This window comes from Chiloscyllium punctatum, chromosome 2, assembly GCF_047496795.1.
Source record: "Chiloscyllium punctatum isolate Juve2018m chromosome 2, sChiPun1.3, whole genome shotgun sequence".
Classification (NCBI taxonomy): domain Eukaryota; kingdom Metazoa; phylum Chordata; class Chondrichthyes; order Orectolobiformes; family Hemiscylliidae; genus Chiloscyllium; species Chiloscyllium punctatum.
The window spans coordinates 3491681-3505766 of record NC_092740.1 but is presented as its reverse complement, the minus strand read 5'-3'; the positions used below and the strand labels follow the sequence as shown (position 1 = coordinate 3505766).

General features: G+C 49.9%; 1 protein-coding gene across 7 annotated transcripts in view; it reads right to left on the bottom strand.

Moving 5' to 3' along the window:
• The window catches only part of cplane1 (ciliogenesis and planar polarity effector 1), a 254280-nt gene that overhangs the window by 82496 nt on the left and 157698 nt on the right, over positions 1–14086 (bottom strand). For all 7 annotated transcript variants that reach the window (XM_072592860.1, XM_072592875.1, XM_072592868.1 and 4 more), the window contains 6 exons: positions 9610–9837; positions 6693–7427; positions 3458–3633; positions 2438–2561; positions 1041–1098; positions 481–636 (listed from right to left, as the gene is read on the bottom strand). In XM_072592860.1, coding sequence (XP_072448961.1) covers positions 481–636; positions 1041–1098; positions 2438–2561; positions 3458–3633; positions 6693–7427; positions 9610–9837 — 1477 coding nt within the window. The remainder of the gene's footprint in view (positions 1–480; positions 637–1040; positions 1099–2437; positions 2562–3457; positions 3634–6692; positions 7428–9609; positions 9838–14086) is intronic.

The window sequence follows — 14086 nt, the reverse complement described above, 5'->3', positions numbered from 1 at the left end:
GAGGGCGAATATTTTGGGAACTGTGACCATACCTCTAAGTTTCAAAGTCATTCTGGAGAGGGAAAGGATATTGGAGAGGTTAAGTGTCTACATTTGGGGAAGGCCAATTTCAATATCATTAGACAGGATCTGGCAAGCCTAGAGTGGGCCTCATGTGTTACAGTGGTAGTGACCCTACCTCTGAGCTAGGAAGCCTGGGTTCTGGAATCAATGCTATAGGAAGGACAGAACGGGAGGCAAGAGAGCAGGGGAGTGACGTTTTTGGTTAAGGAGAACATTAAGGCTGTACTTAGGGAGCATAGTCTTGGGAGATAGTCCAGTGAAGTCATGTGGGTGGAACTTAAAAATAAGAAGGGGATGATCACCTCGTTGGATTAAGTGCCTCTAAAGGAGAATAGCCAGCTGACACCCACTGCAAAGGAGCCAATAGCTTCATCTTGACAGTCTGATAAATACAAGAGAAGACAATGTGTGGACTACCTGGAGGTGGCTGCAGCTCAGGCTCAGGACCCTGCTCCGTATTGGTGCTGGCATCTTGTCTTTCTTTCGCATTCTTCCTGGTGGATGCAAAGCAATGCAACTCTGCTGGTGTTGCTAACGGATAAAGCTGGTCCCCCAGGCGAGTATCACATGAACCTACCCAGAATTCAGAACATTAATCACACCAACAACAAAACAGCTGAGCAGGAGGCAAACAGCAGAACGAGGGCACCCAGTGTTGGGATGAGGGGGCACAGGGTATAACAAGAGGGATGGGGGAGGTTTACAGAGCAGGGGAGAACATGGCAGAGTTGGGGGGGGGGGGGCGACATGGTTAGGACATGACAGCATGCGAGCATACGCAAATGGACTGAGGAGGAGATGGGGGAGAGAGGGACAGGCTTATGGATGGAGGAGAAGGAGAGAGAAACAGAGAGGAGTGGAGAGGAGTTCGGGTGGTCAGATGGAAGGGTACAGAAGCTGCAGTTTATTCATTAGTTTCAGACAGCAGACAAGGTCCATAGCAAAATCAGAGACACCTATTCTTTGTTGTCACTCACCCAGAGAGAGGTTAAATCTTCCTGAAGTATCAGGTGCTGACTGACTGTCTCTTGGATCCTGGTATGAAACACAACAGTTAGACATCCTCATCCAGATAGAAACTCACCATGTGCCCAGAACCTCTGATCCCAACAACCACCAGGTGAAATCCCCAAACTCCACTGACAGCATTCCCAATAGCCCGTACATTATCTGAAGCACATACTAGCAGTGTAATAGCCTCTGTAATTGGAGCTCTGCTCTCCTATGATTCTGGGTATTCTGTCCATCACAAGCAGATTACCGAACTGGGATAAATGGAGTGAAATGGTGATGCCAGGAGCAACTGTACCTCTACTGCCACTTATCCTGATCTCTCAGACCCACTGTTCCTTCCAAACCCATGGCCACTTCCACCTAGAAGGTCAAGTGCAGCAGACACATGGGAACACCACCCCCTTCAACTTCCCCTCCAGGTCAGACATCACCCTGTCTTGGAAATATATCACCGTTCCTTCACCGTCACTGGGTCAAACACCTGGAACTCTCTCTGTACCTACAGCACACAGACTGCAGCAGCACCACCTTCTGAACACAGGGAGTATGGGAAGAGCTGCATTGCTCTAGCAGACACTGGAACAGACACATGGCTCTGAATTTCTTCTGTGCTGACACCTTTGTAATTCTAATGGATCAAGGGTAGTACATGGTAATCTTTCCAGCAAAGTCCACCATCTATGAAGTAAATAAACAAATGTCTCTCTCCTTCACCACAGACCCACTGCTGGGACTTTGCTGAACCCAGCCTTGGGTGAAAATAACTCGGGCCAGTGTGTTGTCACAGGGAGGCGGTGAAAGGACTCTGGCCAAAAGGTCCCTCTCTCTACGTGGTCAGTGCCTGAAGAATACACTCAATGATGGAGCTTCCTCAGCCCTTTGGGGTACAGAACTCCAAAGATTCACCACGTACTGACTGAAGAAATTGTCTTCATCTCAGTCCCAATGGACTCTTCTCATATTCTGAGAGTGACCCTCCGGTTTGAGATCCCCAGCTGGGGAAATACCCTTTCTATACCCACCCTGTCAGGTCCTACAAGAATTGTTTACTTCAGAATCAATCCCCTTTCATGTTTTTAAGTTGGAGAGAATCCAGGCCCCTTATCCTCAATTTCTCTCCACCTCACGGAGACTGAATCTCTGCTACTCCAAGTATGTCCATTCTTAGGTCAGACGATTAAAACTGAATTGAATGTGGTCTCACATAAGACTCTGTACAACTGCAGCAAGACTGTTTCTTCTCGTATCCAAATCCTCTTGTAATAAAAGGCAGCCGATCAATTGCAGCCAGGGCCCTTTGGACATCAACATTTCCCAAGCTCTTCCCAGTAAGAAAATATTGAATATTACTGTATTTTACCTCAGAGACTCTGCTTTCAATCTTCAGAGTCTCGGGGGGATCAGGGGGGCCTTGCTGTTGCGATGGCTGAGGGGATTTGCTGATGGTCTTCTCTGCTCTTCTTCTCTCACACCGTCTCTTTAACCTGGGGAGTGAGGAACAAACCAATTCTTAGCTAAATACATTCATATCATGACATGTCAACCACCAACTGCACAGTCTTCCATATCCTTCACTTTGAAGATGAGCAACTTGGGTTTGAAACTAGTGTCTTAAACTTCAAATAAACTTCAAGGACGTTATAATAGGAGATTTAGAAGGCTATAACATAAAATAATCAGGCAGAGTTAGCTTGATTTTCTGAAAAGAAAGTAACCGTTGTCATATTTATCCTCTTTGAGGATGTAACAAACAAGGTGGATGAAGGAGAACCAATAGACGTTATAAATTTAAACTTCCAAAAGGTACTCAAAATACATTACCACAGAAAAAGCTAATCCATCAGAAAAAGCTAATGGTTTTGGGATTGGTATATTGGAAAGGGTAGAGGAACAGCCAATAGGAAACCGAGAGTTGATGTAAATATGTCATTTTCAGATTGGCAAAGTGTAACCAGTAAGGTACCACAGGTGTAAGGGCTAGGTCTCAATTATTTACAATCTATATTTATGATTTGGAACTGGGGTACAAAGTACTATAGCCAAATTTGCAGATGACATTAAAATAGCTGAGAAGATAAAATGCAATGAAGAAATATGAAATTTATAAATAGATATAGGTAGGTTAGATGAATAGATCAACATTTGGCAAATGAAGATTAATGTGGAAAAGTGTGAAGCGAAACACCCCAGTTGGAGGAATAGAAAGGCAACTTATCATCTAAACTGATGGAAATTTCAGAGTGCTGGGTGTCCTTGTGCATGAATCATGGAAAACCAGTTTACAGGTACAGCAGGTCATAAGGAAGGCAAAAGGAAGGTTGGCATTTATTGCAAAAGGACGCGAGCATAAAAGTGGGGAACTGTAAATGCATGGTCTCACCTCTTCTTACTGTCATAGCTAGTCCTGGACTCAAATGGCTCAATGTTGCCCTTCAGAAGGAAGAAGCTTTCAGGCTGCTGCTGTCTGGCAAGTTGTTGAGATCGACAAAGTCGGCGCTGCTCAAATGCAACAAGGTCCTGAGCTGGTATGAGTCTTGGAGGATGGATCATTGACACCTGGAATGAGGGATAACATCAATGTCATCTTTCAATAAAGATGTGGGCATAGAAGGTGCTCTCCTAGTGCTTTAAACTGCACAGCAGTAGAGTGAATACCGGCTCATCGTGGACAACTGGAACTGTGTGAGGGAATAACTTGGGACCACCACACACACTCACGTAGCACAATCTACAATGAGGAGTCATAGCTTTAGGATGAAAGGAAGTAGATTTAAGGCAGAGATGAGGAGAAATTGCTTCTCTCGAAAGATCATGAATCTATAGAATTGACTCCCCCGGCGTGTGTTGGAGGCCAGGATATTGAGCAACTATACAGAGGAGATAGATAGATTCTTAATAACTAACAGGCTATGGAGAGCTGGCAGGAAGGGGGAGTTGAGATGACGATGAGATCGGCCATGATCATATTGAATGGTGGAGCAGGCTTGAAGGACTGAATGGCCGACACCTGATCCTAGCTCTTATTAAAACATAATTTATTCTGGAATGTAACAACCTAGTCTGAGCCTGGATACTCCCTGCACCTTCCGATCAAGACAGGCTTATCCATGGGACACACTGTTACTCGAGAGTATTGGTAATAATGGGCCACAAAGCAAGAAACACGAAGGAGACTTTACCAGCCTAAATACTGTGATAATATAAAACCTCCACACTTTGGAAGCGAATCGGCATTTAGCCATTTCATTGATTGCCATCTTTTGACCTGCCAGGGACGAAGACATCCTCTCCTCCTGAGAGAATAACGGATCACCTCTCCTTAGACCTCAAGACCCCAATTTTTTCTAGCCCTCTGCACGGAATAAATTTGCCAACCCACCTCCATCTACCCCGTCTCCATGGGAGTGAGAAACCACACTTCCACTCCACTCAGAGGGACAAACATTTCCATTGCCCCCTCAGTGTGTGATCACCCCCCCCTCCATCGCCCCCTCAGTGTGTGAACACCCCCCTCCATCGCCCCCTCAGTGTGTGAACACCCCCCCATTGCCCCCTCAGTGTGTGAACACCCCCCTCCATCGCCCCCCCAGTGTGTGAACACCCCCCTCCATCGCCCCCCTCAGTGTGTGAACACCCCCCTCCACTGCCCCCCTCAGTGTGTGAACACCCCCCTCCATTGCCCCCTCAGTGTGTGAACACCCCCCTCCATCGCCCCCCCAGTGTGTGAACACCCCCCTCCATCGCCCCCTCAGTGTGTGAACACCCCCCTCCACTGCCCCCCTCAGTGTGTGAACACCCCCCCCCATTGCCCCCTCAGTGTGTGAACACCCCCCATTGCCCCCTCAGTGTGTGAACACCTCCCTCCATCGCCGCCTCAGTGTGTGAACACCCCCCCATCGCCCCCTCAGTGTGTGAACACCCCCCTCCATCGCCCCCTCAGTGTGTGAACACCCCCCCATTGCCCCCTCAGTGTGTGAACACCCCCCTCCATCGCCCCCTCAGTGTGTGAACACCCCCCTCCATCGCCCCCTCAGTGTGTGAACACCCCCCTCCATCGCCCCCTCAGTGTGTGAACACCCCCCTCCATCGCCCCCTCAGTGTGTGAACACCCCCCTCCATCGCCCCCTCAGTGTGTGAACACCCCCCTCCATCGCCCCCTCAGTGTGTGAACACCCCCCTCCATCGCCCCCTCAGTGTGTGAACACCCCCCTCCATCGCCCCCTCAGTGTGTGAACACCCCCCTCCATCGCCCCCTCAGTGTGTGAACACCCCCCTCCATCGCCCCCTCAGTGTGTGAACACCCCCCTCCATCGCCCCCTCAGTGTGTGAACACCCCCCTCCATCGCCCCCTCAGTGTGTGAACACCCCCCTCCATCGCCCCCTGTGTGTGAACACCCCCCTCCATCGCCCCCTCAGTGTGTGAACACCCCCCCATCGCCCCCTCAGTGTGTGAACACCCCCCTCCATCACCCCCTCAGTGTGTGATCACCCCCCCCCCTCCATCGCCCCCTCAGTGTGTGAACACCCCCCTCCATCGCCCCCTCAGTGTGTGAACACCCCCCCTCAGTGTGTGAACACCCCCCTCCATCGCCCCCCCAGTGTGTGAACACCCCCCCTCAGTGTGTGATCACCCCCCTCCATCGCCCCCTCAGTGTGTGAACACCCCCCTCCATCGCCCCCTCAGTGTGTGATCACCCCCCTCCACCCCCCCCTCAGTGTGTGAACACCCCCCTCCATCGCCCCCTCAGTGTGTGAACACCCCCCTCCATCGCCCCCTCAGTGTGTGAACACCCCCCCATTGCCCCCTCAGTGTGTGAACACCCCCCCATTGCCCCCTCAGTGTGTGAACACCCCCCTCCATTGCCCCCTCAGTGTGTGAACACCCCCCTCCACCCCCCCCTCAGTGTGTGAACACCCCCCTCCATCACCCCCTCAGTGTGTGAACACCCCCCTCCATCACCCCCCCAGTGTGTGAACACCCCCCCCCATCGCCCCCTCAGTGTGTGAACACCCCCCTCCATCGCCCCCTCAGTGTGTGATAACCCCCCCCCATTGCCCCCTCAGTGTGTGATCACCCCCCTCCATCGCCCCCTCAGTGTGTGAACACCCCCCTCCATCGCCCCCTCAGTGTGTGAACACCCCCCCATCACCCCCTCAGTGTGTGATCACCCCCCTCCATCGCCCCCCCAGTGTGTGATCACCCCCCACTCCATCGCCCCCCCAGTGTGTGATCACCCCCCACTCCATCGCCCCCCCAGTGTGTGATCACCCCCCACTCCATCGCCCCCCCAGTGTGTGATCACCCCCCACTCCATCGCCCCCCCAGTGTGTGATCACCCCCCACTCCATCGCCCCCCCAGTGTGTGATCACCCCCCACTCCATCGCCCCCCCAGTGTGTGATCACCCCCCACTCCATCACCCCCTCAGTGTGTGATCACCCCCCACTCCATCACCCCCTCAGTGTGTGAACACCCCCCTCCATCGCCCCCTCAGTGTGTGATCACCCCCTCAGTGTGTGATCACTCTCCCCCCCCCCCAATGTGTGATCACCCCCCTCCATCGCCCCCTCAGTGTGTGATCACCCGCCATCCCCCCCACTCTGAGCCCTGCTTACCTGTGTCTCGTGACAGAAGCCACGAAGATGCTGCTGGCCTCTGGGACCTGGAACCGATGGTATGGAGGATGCCCATTTCTGCCCAGACCCAGCCTCAGACACGACCCATTGCCTTGCTGGAGGGAAGAGTGTGCTGTGGGTCGGCTGGGGGAGGTGGAGGAGAGGAAGCCCATATATTGGCGGGGAGTCTGTGTGAGAGGATGGACGGTGGACACCTATCTGGGCCTTCTCTGCACCGTGCCAAGGGAGACGTGTTGGAGAGTCATTCTGATGAGAAGCTGCTGGCTGCTGATACTGCTCCAAGTTCAGATGTTTGGGTGGGCCTCTGCGAAACAACTCCTCCTTCCTCTTCTCCTCTTCCATGGCTTTCTGCACAGCCCCAGGATCGTAGGCAGAGGAGTTCAGGTGGGCTGGAAAGCCAGGCTGAGGATGGTGAGTGGGCTCCAGTCTGGGGGCCCAGGCTTCCCGTCTTGTGGGCCGTAGCAAAGAGATGGAGCTGGGCATCTTGACAGAGGATGGAGGGGGAACCCTCAGCTCATAGTGAGGCTGTAATCGCAGCAGTGGGAGAGGGGCTGCCGAATACAACCCAGCAGAAAACTGAAAGACTGTCGCAGGCGGCTGAGCCCGGGGAGGCAGCAGGAGGGAAGGTCGGACAGAATTGGAACGACTCTGGGAGACTGTGATCCCTGGCTGGCCAGGCACATCACCTTCCTGCACCTGGAACACTGCCTCTGGCTTCAGAGTTACAAAGGACAACATCAGATTACAGTTCAAACACAGATCATTTCTGATATCATGATTTCAACTCAATGCAAATATAATGAAACAAGATCTTTTTCCATGTCTGGATTCAGAGACACCCCAAACTGATCTTACAGGAAGTGTGAGCTTTTGGAAGAAGTATAGAATAATAGATTTAAATTCAAATTAACACAGGGAAATGGGGAATAGAGTTAGTGAGATTATTTTGGGATTGATACAGGGCTACAGGGAGATAGCAGGGCAGTTGGATTAGTTTGATGTTTCATATCGGGCTATGGGGAGAGAGTAGGGCATTAGGATTAGTTTGGGATTGGTATAGAAAAATGGGGATAGAGCAGGGCAGTGGGATTAGAACATAGAACAGGCCCTTCGGCCCTTGATGTTGTGCTGACCTGTGAACTATTCTCAGCTCGTCCCCCTTCACTATCCCATCATCATCCATGTGCTTATCCAAGGATTGTTTAAATCTCCCTAATGTGGCTGAGTTAACTACACTGGCAGGTAGGACATTCCACACCCTTACCACTCTCTAGGTAATTAACCTGCCTCTGACATCTGTCTTAAATCTATCACCCCTCAATTTGTAGTTATGCCCCCTCGTACAAGCTGACATCATCATCCTAGGAGAAAGACTCTCACAGTCTACCCTATCTAATCCTCTGATCGTCTTGTATGTCGCGATTAGTTGGGGATTGATGCTGGCCTGTGGGGACGGAGTGGGACAGTGGGATTAGCTGGCAACTGATACAGGGATGTGAGGATAGAGAGGGACAGTGGGATTAGTTTGGGATTCATACAGGGATGTGGGGACAGAGAGGGACAGTGGGATTAGTTTGGGATTGATACAGGGCTGTGGGGAGAGAGTGGGGCAGTAGGATTGGTTTGGGATTGATACAGGGCTGTGGGGAGAGAGTGGGGCAGTGGGATTGGTTTGGGATTGATACTGGGCTGTGGGGAGAGAGTGGGGCAGTGGGATTAGTTTGGGATTGATACAGGGCCGTGGGGAGAGAGTGGGGCAGTAGGATTGGTTTGGGATTGATACAGGGCTGTGGGGAGAGAGTGGGGCAGTAGGATTGGTTTGGGATTGATACAGGGCTGTGGGGAGAGAGTGGGACATTTGGGATTCACACTGTGCTATGGTGGGGTGGGGTAGCAAGGCAGTGGGATGATTTGTGACTGATACCAGGATGTGGGGAGAGAACATGAATCATCTCAGCAAACTGTGTGAACAGGATCCACTGAACTGCCTTCCCTGAGTTTCCCCCCACCTGTAACATCCCTGAGTTTTTGTGAGATTCTGTTTGGGTGGGGCTGTGTTTATGAAAGGTTAGTGTCTTAATTCGTACAGTACGAGTTATCTTAACTTGTTCAGACACTACCACATTTTCAAAAAAGTCCCACTAGAAGAATTATATGCCAACAGTTATAATTTTTTATCTGTAGCTAAGATTTATTTTGAATTAACGCTCGTTGATCTCAATAAGTACAGAAATTGGTCTGTGCTTTTGTTTTACACACAGACATAGACACTTACACACACACAGCATCTGTTTCAACTCAAAAAAATAGGTGCAGCAAGTAATAGTACACTTCTTTGTGTAAAACCTTGACAAATCACAGTCAATCTGCTTGGTTTAAATTTAAACAAATCTTGTCAGTGAATTGTCAGTCATCATCCAACTGGTATAACCCCCATGGCAATGCTTCAACCAAACGGAGTCTACTTGACAACCAATAAGCACTCTTCGTTTATTAAGTGCAAATGGTGTTTTCCTTTATTTTGATGTTTCTTGCAAATTGTCCTAATGAGCGCAAGTTAAAAAGTTTCAAGGAAATGTGTGTTTATTCAGCCAGCCGCACGTTCTGTACTGCCAAATGACTGACAGTGTTTACTGCGGAGTCTCCCTCCATTCGGTCAGTGAGATTATTCAGCATGATCAATGGTGAACCACATCAGCTGGGGGGACATGCCTCTACCCTGATGCTCCCAATGATGAAATAGAACTAGGTGGACAGTGTATCACAGGACTACGACCCGAGGGCCTTGGAGATTCAGCACTGGCAGCAGACAGCAGGAAAAGCATTTGCCAGACCTCATATAAAAACTGACAGTCTGTTACCCTGAATATCAACTATCGTCATCTTCATTCCTTACCTGAGTTAAACTGTCCTGTGGTAGACTGGTTTTCATGACTGCTTTCTGAGACTGGCTTTCTCCCGGGGCAGGAAGCTGACTGGTTGCAGCTGGCTTGGTGTTTGGATTTGGTTCTGGAGGAGCCTGATTCCGGTTGTGAATGGGTGGAAGCTGCTGCTCAAGGTTGGGAGGGTTCATCACTGAGGATCCAACCATCTGCATTAAGGTCATGAAGTTGATTTGCTGGAGCTGTTAGGGTGGGAATGAAAACCAAAGAGAGCGAAGAAACATCAGAACACAAGAAATGGGAACACCAGGAGGCCATTCGGTCTTTGAAGCAATTTCCACTTTACAATAAGGGTGGTAGAGTCAGGTTAGGGGACTATACACCAGTGAGTCTGATATCGTGGGTGGCACGGTGGCACAGTGGTTAGCACTGCTGCCTCACAGCGCTGGAGACCCGGGTTCAATTCCCGCCTCAGGTGACTGACTGTGTGGAGTTTGCACGTTCTCCCCGAGTTGGCGTGGGTTTCCTCGAGGTGCTCCGGTTTCCTCCCACAGTCCAAAGATGTGCCGGCCAGGTGAATTGGCCATGCTAAATTGCCCGTAGTGTTAGGTAAGGGGTAGATGTAGATGTAGGGGTATGGGTGGGTTACGCTTCGGCGGGGCTGTGTGGACTTGTTGGGCCGAAGGGCCTGTTTCCACACTGTAAGTAATCTAATCTAATCTAATCAGTGGTCGGGAAACAATGAGTGAAAATAGTGAAGGAGGAAAATTAATCTTCACATTTATCGAAGCCTTTCCTATAAATGTTTTAAATGTTCCAACTGTACCCACCTCTACCACTTCCTCACAGCTCACTCCATATATGTGTGTGTGAAGAAGTTGCCCCTCAAATCCCTTTCAAATTTTTCCCCTCTTATCCTAAACCGGTACCCTCTACTTTTGGACTCCCCTACCCTGGGAAACAGATCTTGGCTATTCACCTTATCTACACCCTCATGTTTATGAGGGGAGGGCAGTTGATGTAGTTTATCTGGATCTCAGCAAGGCCTTTGACAAGGTCTCACACGGGAAACGGATACAGAAGGTAAAAGCTCATGGGATCCAGGGTCACTTGGTAAGATGGATCCAAAGCTGGTTTAGTGTCAGGAGACAGAGGGTGGTGACAGGAGGCAGTTTGTGTGACTGGAGCCCAGGGTGTAGTGGTGTCCCACAGGGATCACTGCTGGGTCCCTTATTGTTTGTGATCTTCATCAACAATGGAGATGGGAATGTGGGAGGGATGGGAAGGAAGTTTGTGGATGACACAAAGATTGGCCGGGTGGTTGGCAGTGAGGAGGAAGGTGTTAGATTACAGGAGGATAGAAACGGATTGGTCAGATAGGCAGATCAGAGGCAGATGGAATTAAACTGTGAGAAATGGGAGGGGATACACTTTGGAAGAAGGAACAAGACAAGGGAGTACTCAGTGAATGACAGGACAGCAGGAAGCTCAGAGGAACAGAGGGATCTTGGGGTGTTTGTCCACACACCCCTGGAGGTGGTAGGACAGGGTAATAGGGTGGTTAAGGCGGCCATGGGGACACTGGCCTTTATCGGTCGAGGCTTGGATGATCAGAGCAGGGAGGTTCTGGTGGAGCTGTACAGGAGTTTAGGGAGGACACAGCTGGAGGATTGTGTGCAGTTTCTGGTGCCCACACTATAGGAAGGATGGGATTGTACTGGGAGGGGGGTACAGAGGGGATTCACCAGGATACTGCCTGGGATGGAGCAGGTTAGTGATGAAGACAGGCTGGAGAAGCTCAGGTTGGTTTCTTTAGAGCAGAGAAGGCTGAGGGGGACCCTGATCGAGGTGGATAAGATTATGGGGATCATGGACCAGGGTGCGCAGTTAGAAAGCAGCTGTTCCCATTCAGTGGAAGGGTGAATAGTGAGGGGACAGGAGGCTTAGGGAGAATTTGAGGAAAGCCTTTATCATCCAGCAGATGGTGGGAATATGGACTGCACTGCCTGGGAGGGGAGTTGAGGCAGGAAACCTCACAACCTTTGAAAAACTACTTGAAATGGCACTTGTACCTATTTTTCTCATAACCCTGTTCAGTGACGTTAATACCCACCTGTGCAACGGGTGGGATTTGTAGCTGGACCCCCTGGACCAGGGGCAGGGATATTACCACTGTGCCAGATGGATAGGACAAACAGAAAGCAGCTGTCATCCTGAGTGGAATTTTAGGCAGAATGTTCGGAGTTTTGAGGAGAAGTTTTTTCTCCCAGGGATTGTAATAGAATGAGAATTAGGCCATTCTACCAATCAACTCTGCCCGATCAATCGAGCACAGCCTGTATGTTTCTCAGCTCCACCATCCAAGCTTTCATTCCCTCACTAATCCAGAATCTATCTGTCTCTGTCTTAAATACACTCAAAGCCTTGGCCTCCACAGTCCTCTGTGGCAATCTGTGCCACCGATTCACCACCTGGGCTTTTCCAGCAGCTAATGTTTCTATTCCATGTTGTTCCAATCATTTGGCTTGTCCCCCAGCACCACCTTATTTTTAATATTTTGTAATTATCTGTGCCTCGTTTAATCGGATTACAGGTCATCCCTGTGCTTGTTATTCAGCTGTTGACACTTTCCTCACACTCTCAGTCACCTGCACTGACCTATTTTTCAACACTCCACTCAGACCGTTTGAATGATCTTTTGATTCCTCTGCCCATAAACACTGTGCCGCCTGTGTGCTTCTCTCTCACTTCAACTGACGAAGGGGCTATGATCCAAAAGCTTGTGGTTTCAAATAAACCTTTTGGACTGTAACCCAGTGTCGTCTGATTTCTGTCTGTGTCCACTCCAGTCCCGACACCAGCATACCTTGAAATGAAAGCTAACATTGCATTTACCTTCCGAAGTGCCAACTGAACTGAACCTGCAGGTTAACCTTAAAAGAATCCTGAACTAGGACTTCAAAGGGAGACAGTGAGGACTGCAGATGCCAGAGATCAGAGTTGAGAGTGTGGTGCTGGGAAAGCACAGCAGGTCAGGCAGCATCCAAGGAGCAGGAGAATCGACGTTTCAGGCAGGCGTCCTTCATCAGAGACTCCAAAAACCCTTTGCACTTCAGGTTTCCAAAGGCCATCTCCACTGAGAAAATACTGCATGTGGAGCATGTTTCTTCTTGTTTCTGAGGAATTCCCGCTGTGCTTCCCGAATTACTCCCAGAAACTCCTGCCATTGCTGCTACACCGTCTTCTCTGCTAGACTCCCCTTCCAATCAGCTCTGGTCAGCTCCTCCCTCACAACTTTGTAGGTCCTTGTACTTAACTGTAATACTGATACATCTGGTTCCAGCTTCTCCTCAAATTGCAGACACAGCAGATAAGGACAGAACTATGAGAAGGGGAGAGTCAGTACAGGACTGAGGGTGCAGTACACTAAACAAGGGAAATGAGCTTGGAACACTGATTGAAATTGGCAGGGTACATTATTGGGGGTTTCACAGAGGTGTGTCTGTAAAGGGATCGGGGTTGGGGATTAAATATCCAAGGATACAAGTCCTACCTAAAGGACAGGCTGATGGGGAGAGGGGATGCCTTGTTCCTAAGAAATGAAATGAAATCAATAACAAGAAATGATATAGTGTGGGAAGACATCGAATCGGTGTGGATAATGTCATGGAACCGTACAGGAGAAGTGTTGCCTAATGGGAGTTGTGTGCGGACTTCCTAACTGTACTCAGGATGTGGGGAAGAAATTATACCGGGAGATGGAAAAGGCATTATTACAATAATCCTGGGGAAATGCGACATGCAGGTGGGCTGGCAAAATCAGGCTGGTAACAGATCTCAGGAAAAGGACTTCTGTGAAACCCCCAATAATGTACCCTGCCAATTTCAGTGTTCCAAACTCAATTCCCTTGTTTTGTGTACGGCACCCTCAGTCCTGTACTGACTGTCCCCCATTCTCACAGCTCTCCCCTTATCTGCTGAGCCTGAAGGCCAATATCTGACCCTTTTCATACTTTCGATCCTATTACTTGTTTTGGAAACTCTCTCCTACCTTTAACATTTTCCATAATCTTTCAACCATCTGAACCTACATCCCAACAGTTTAGGTTGAAGCCCTACCCCCCAGCCCTGGGTTCTGTGAGCCACCAGCATTCTGGTCCCAACAGGATTCAGACAAAGCCCATCCCATTGCAGCAGCTCCCTCCTTCCCCTGCACCGGGGCCCTGTCCCATCAATTCAAACTCGTTTCTCTCACACCAATCTTTGAGCCACAGAGTTACCTCTTTAATCTGTTGACTCTGTGCCAATTAGCTCATGGCTCAGGTAGTAATCCAGAGATTATCACCTTTTAGGTCCTGCTTTCTAATTCAGCCCTTAGCTGCTCATATTCCCTTATTCCAATCTCCTTCCACTTCCTACCAATATCATTGACACCTAAACGAACCACAACAATAGGATCTTCTCCCTCCCACTCCAAGTTCCTCTGCAGCC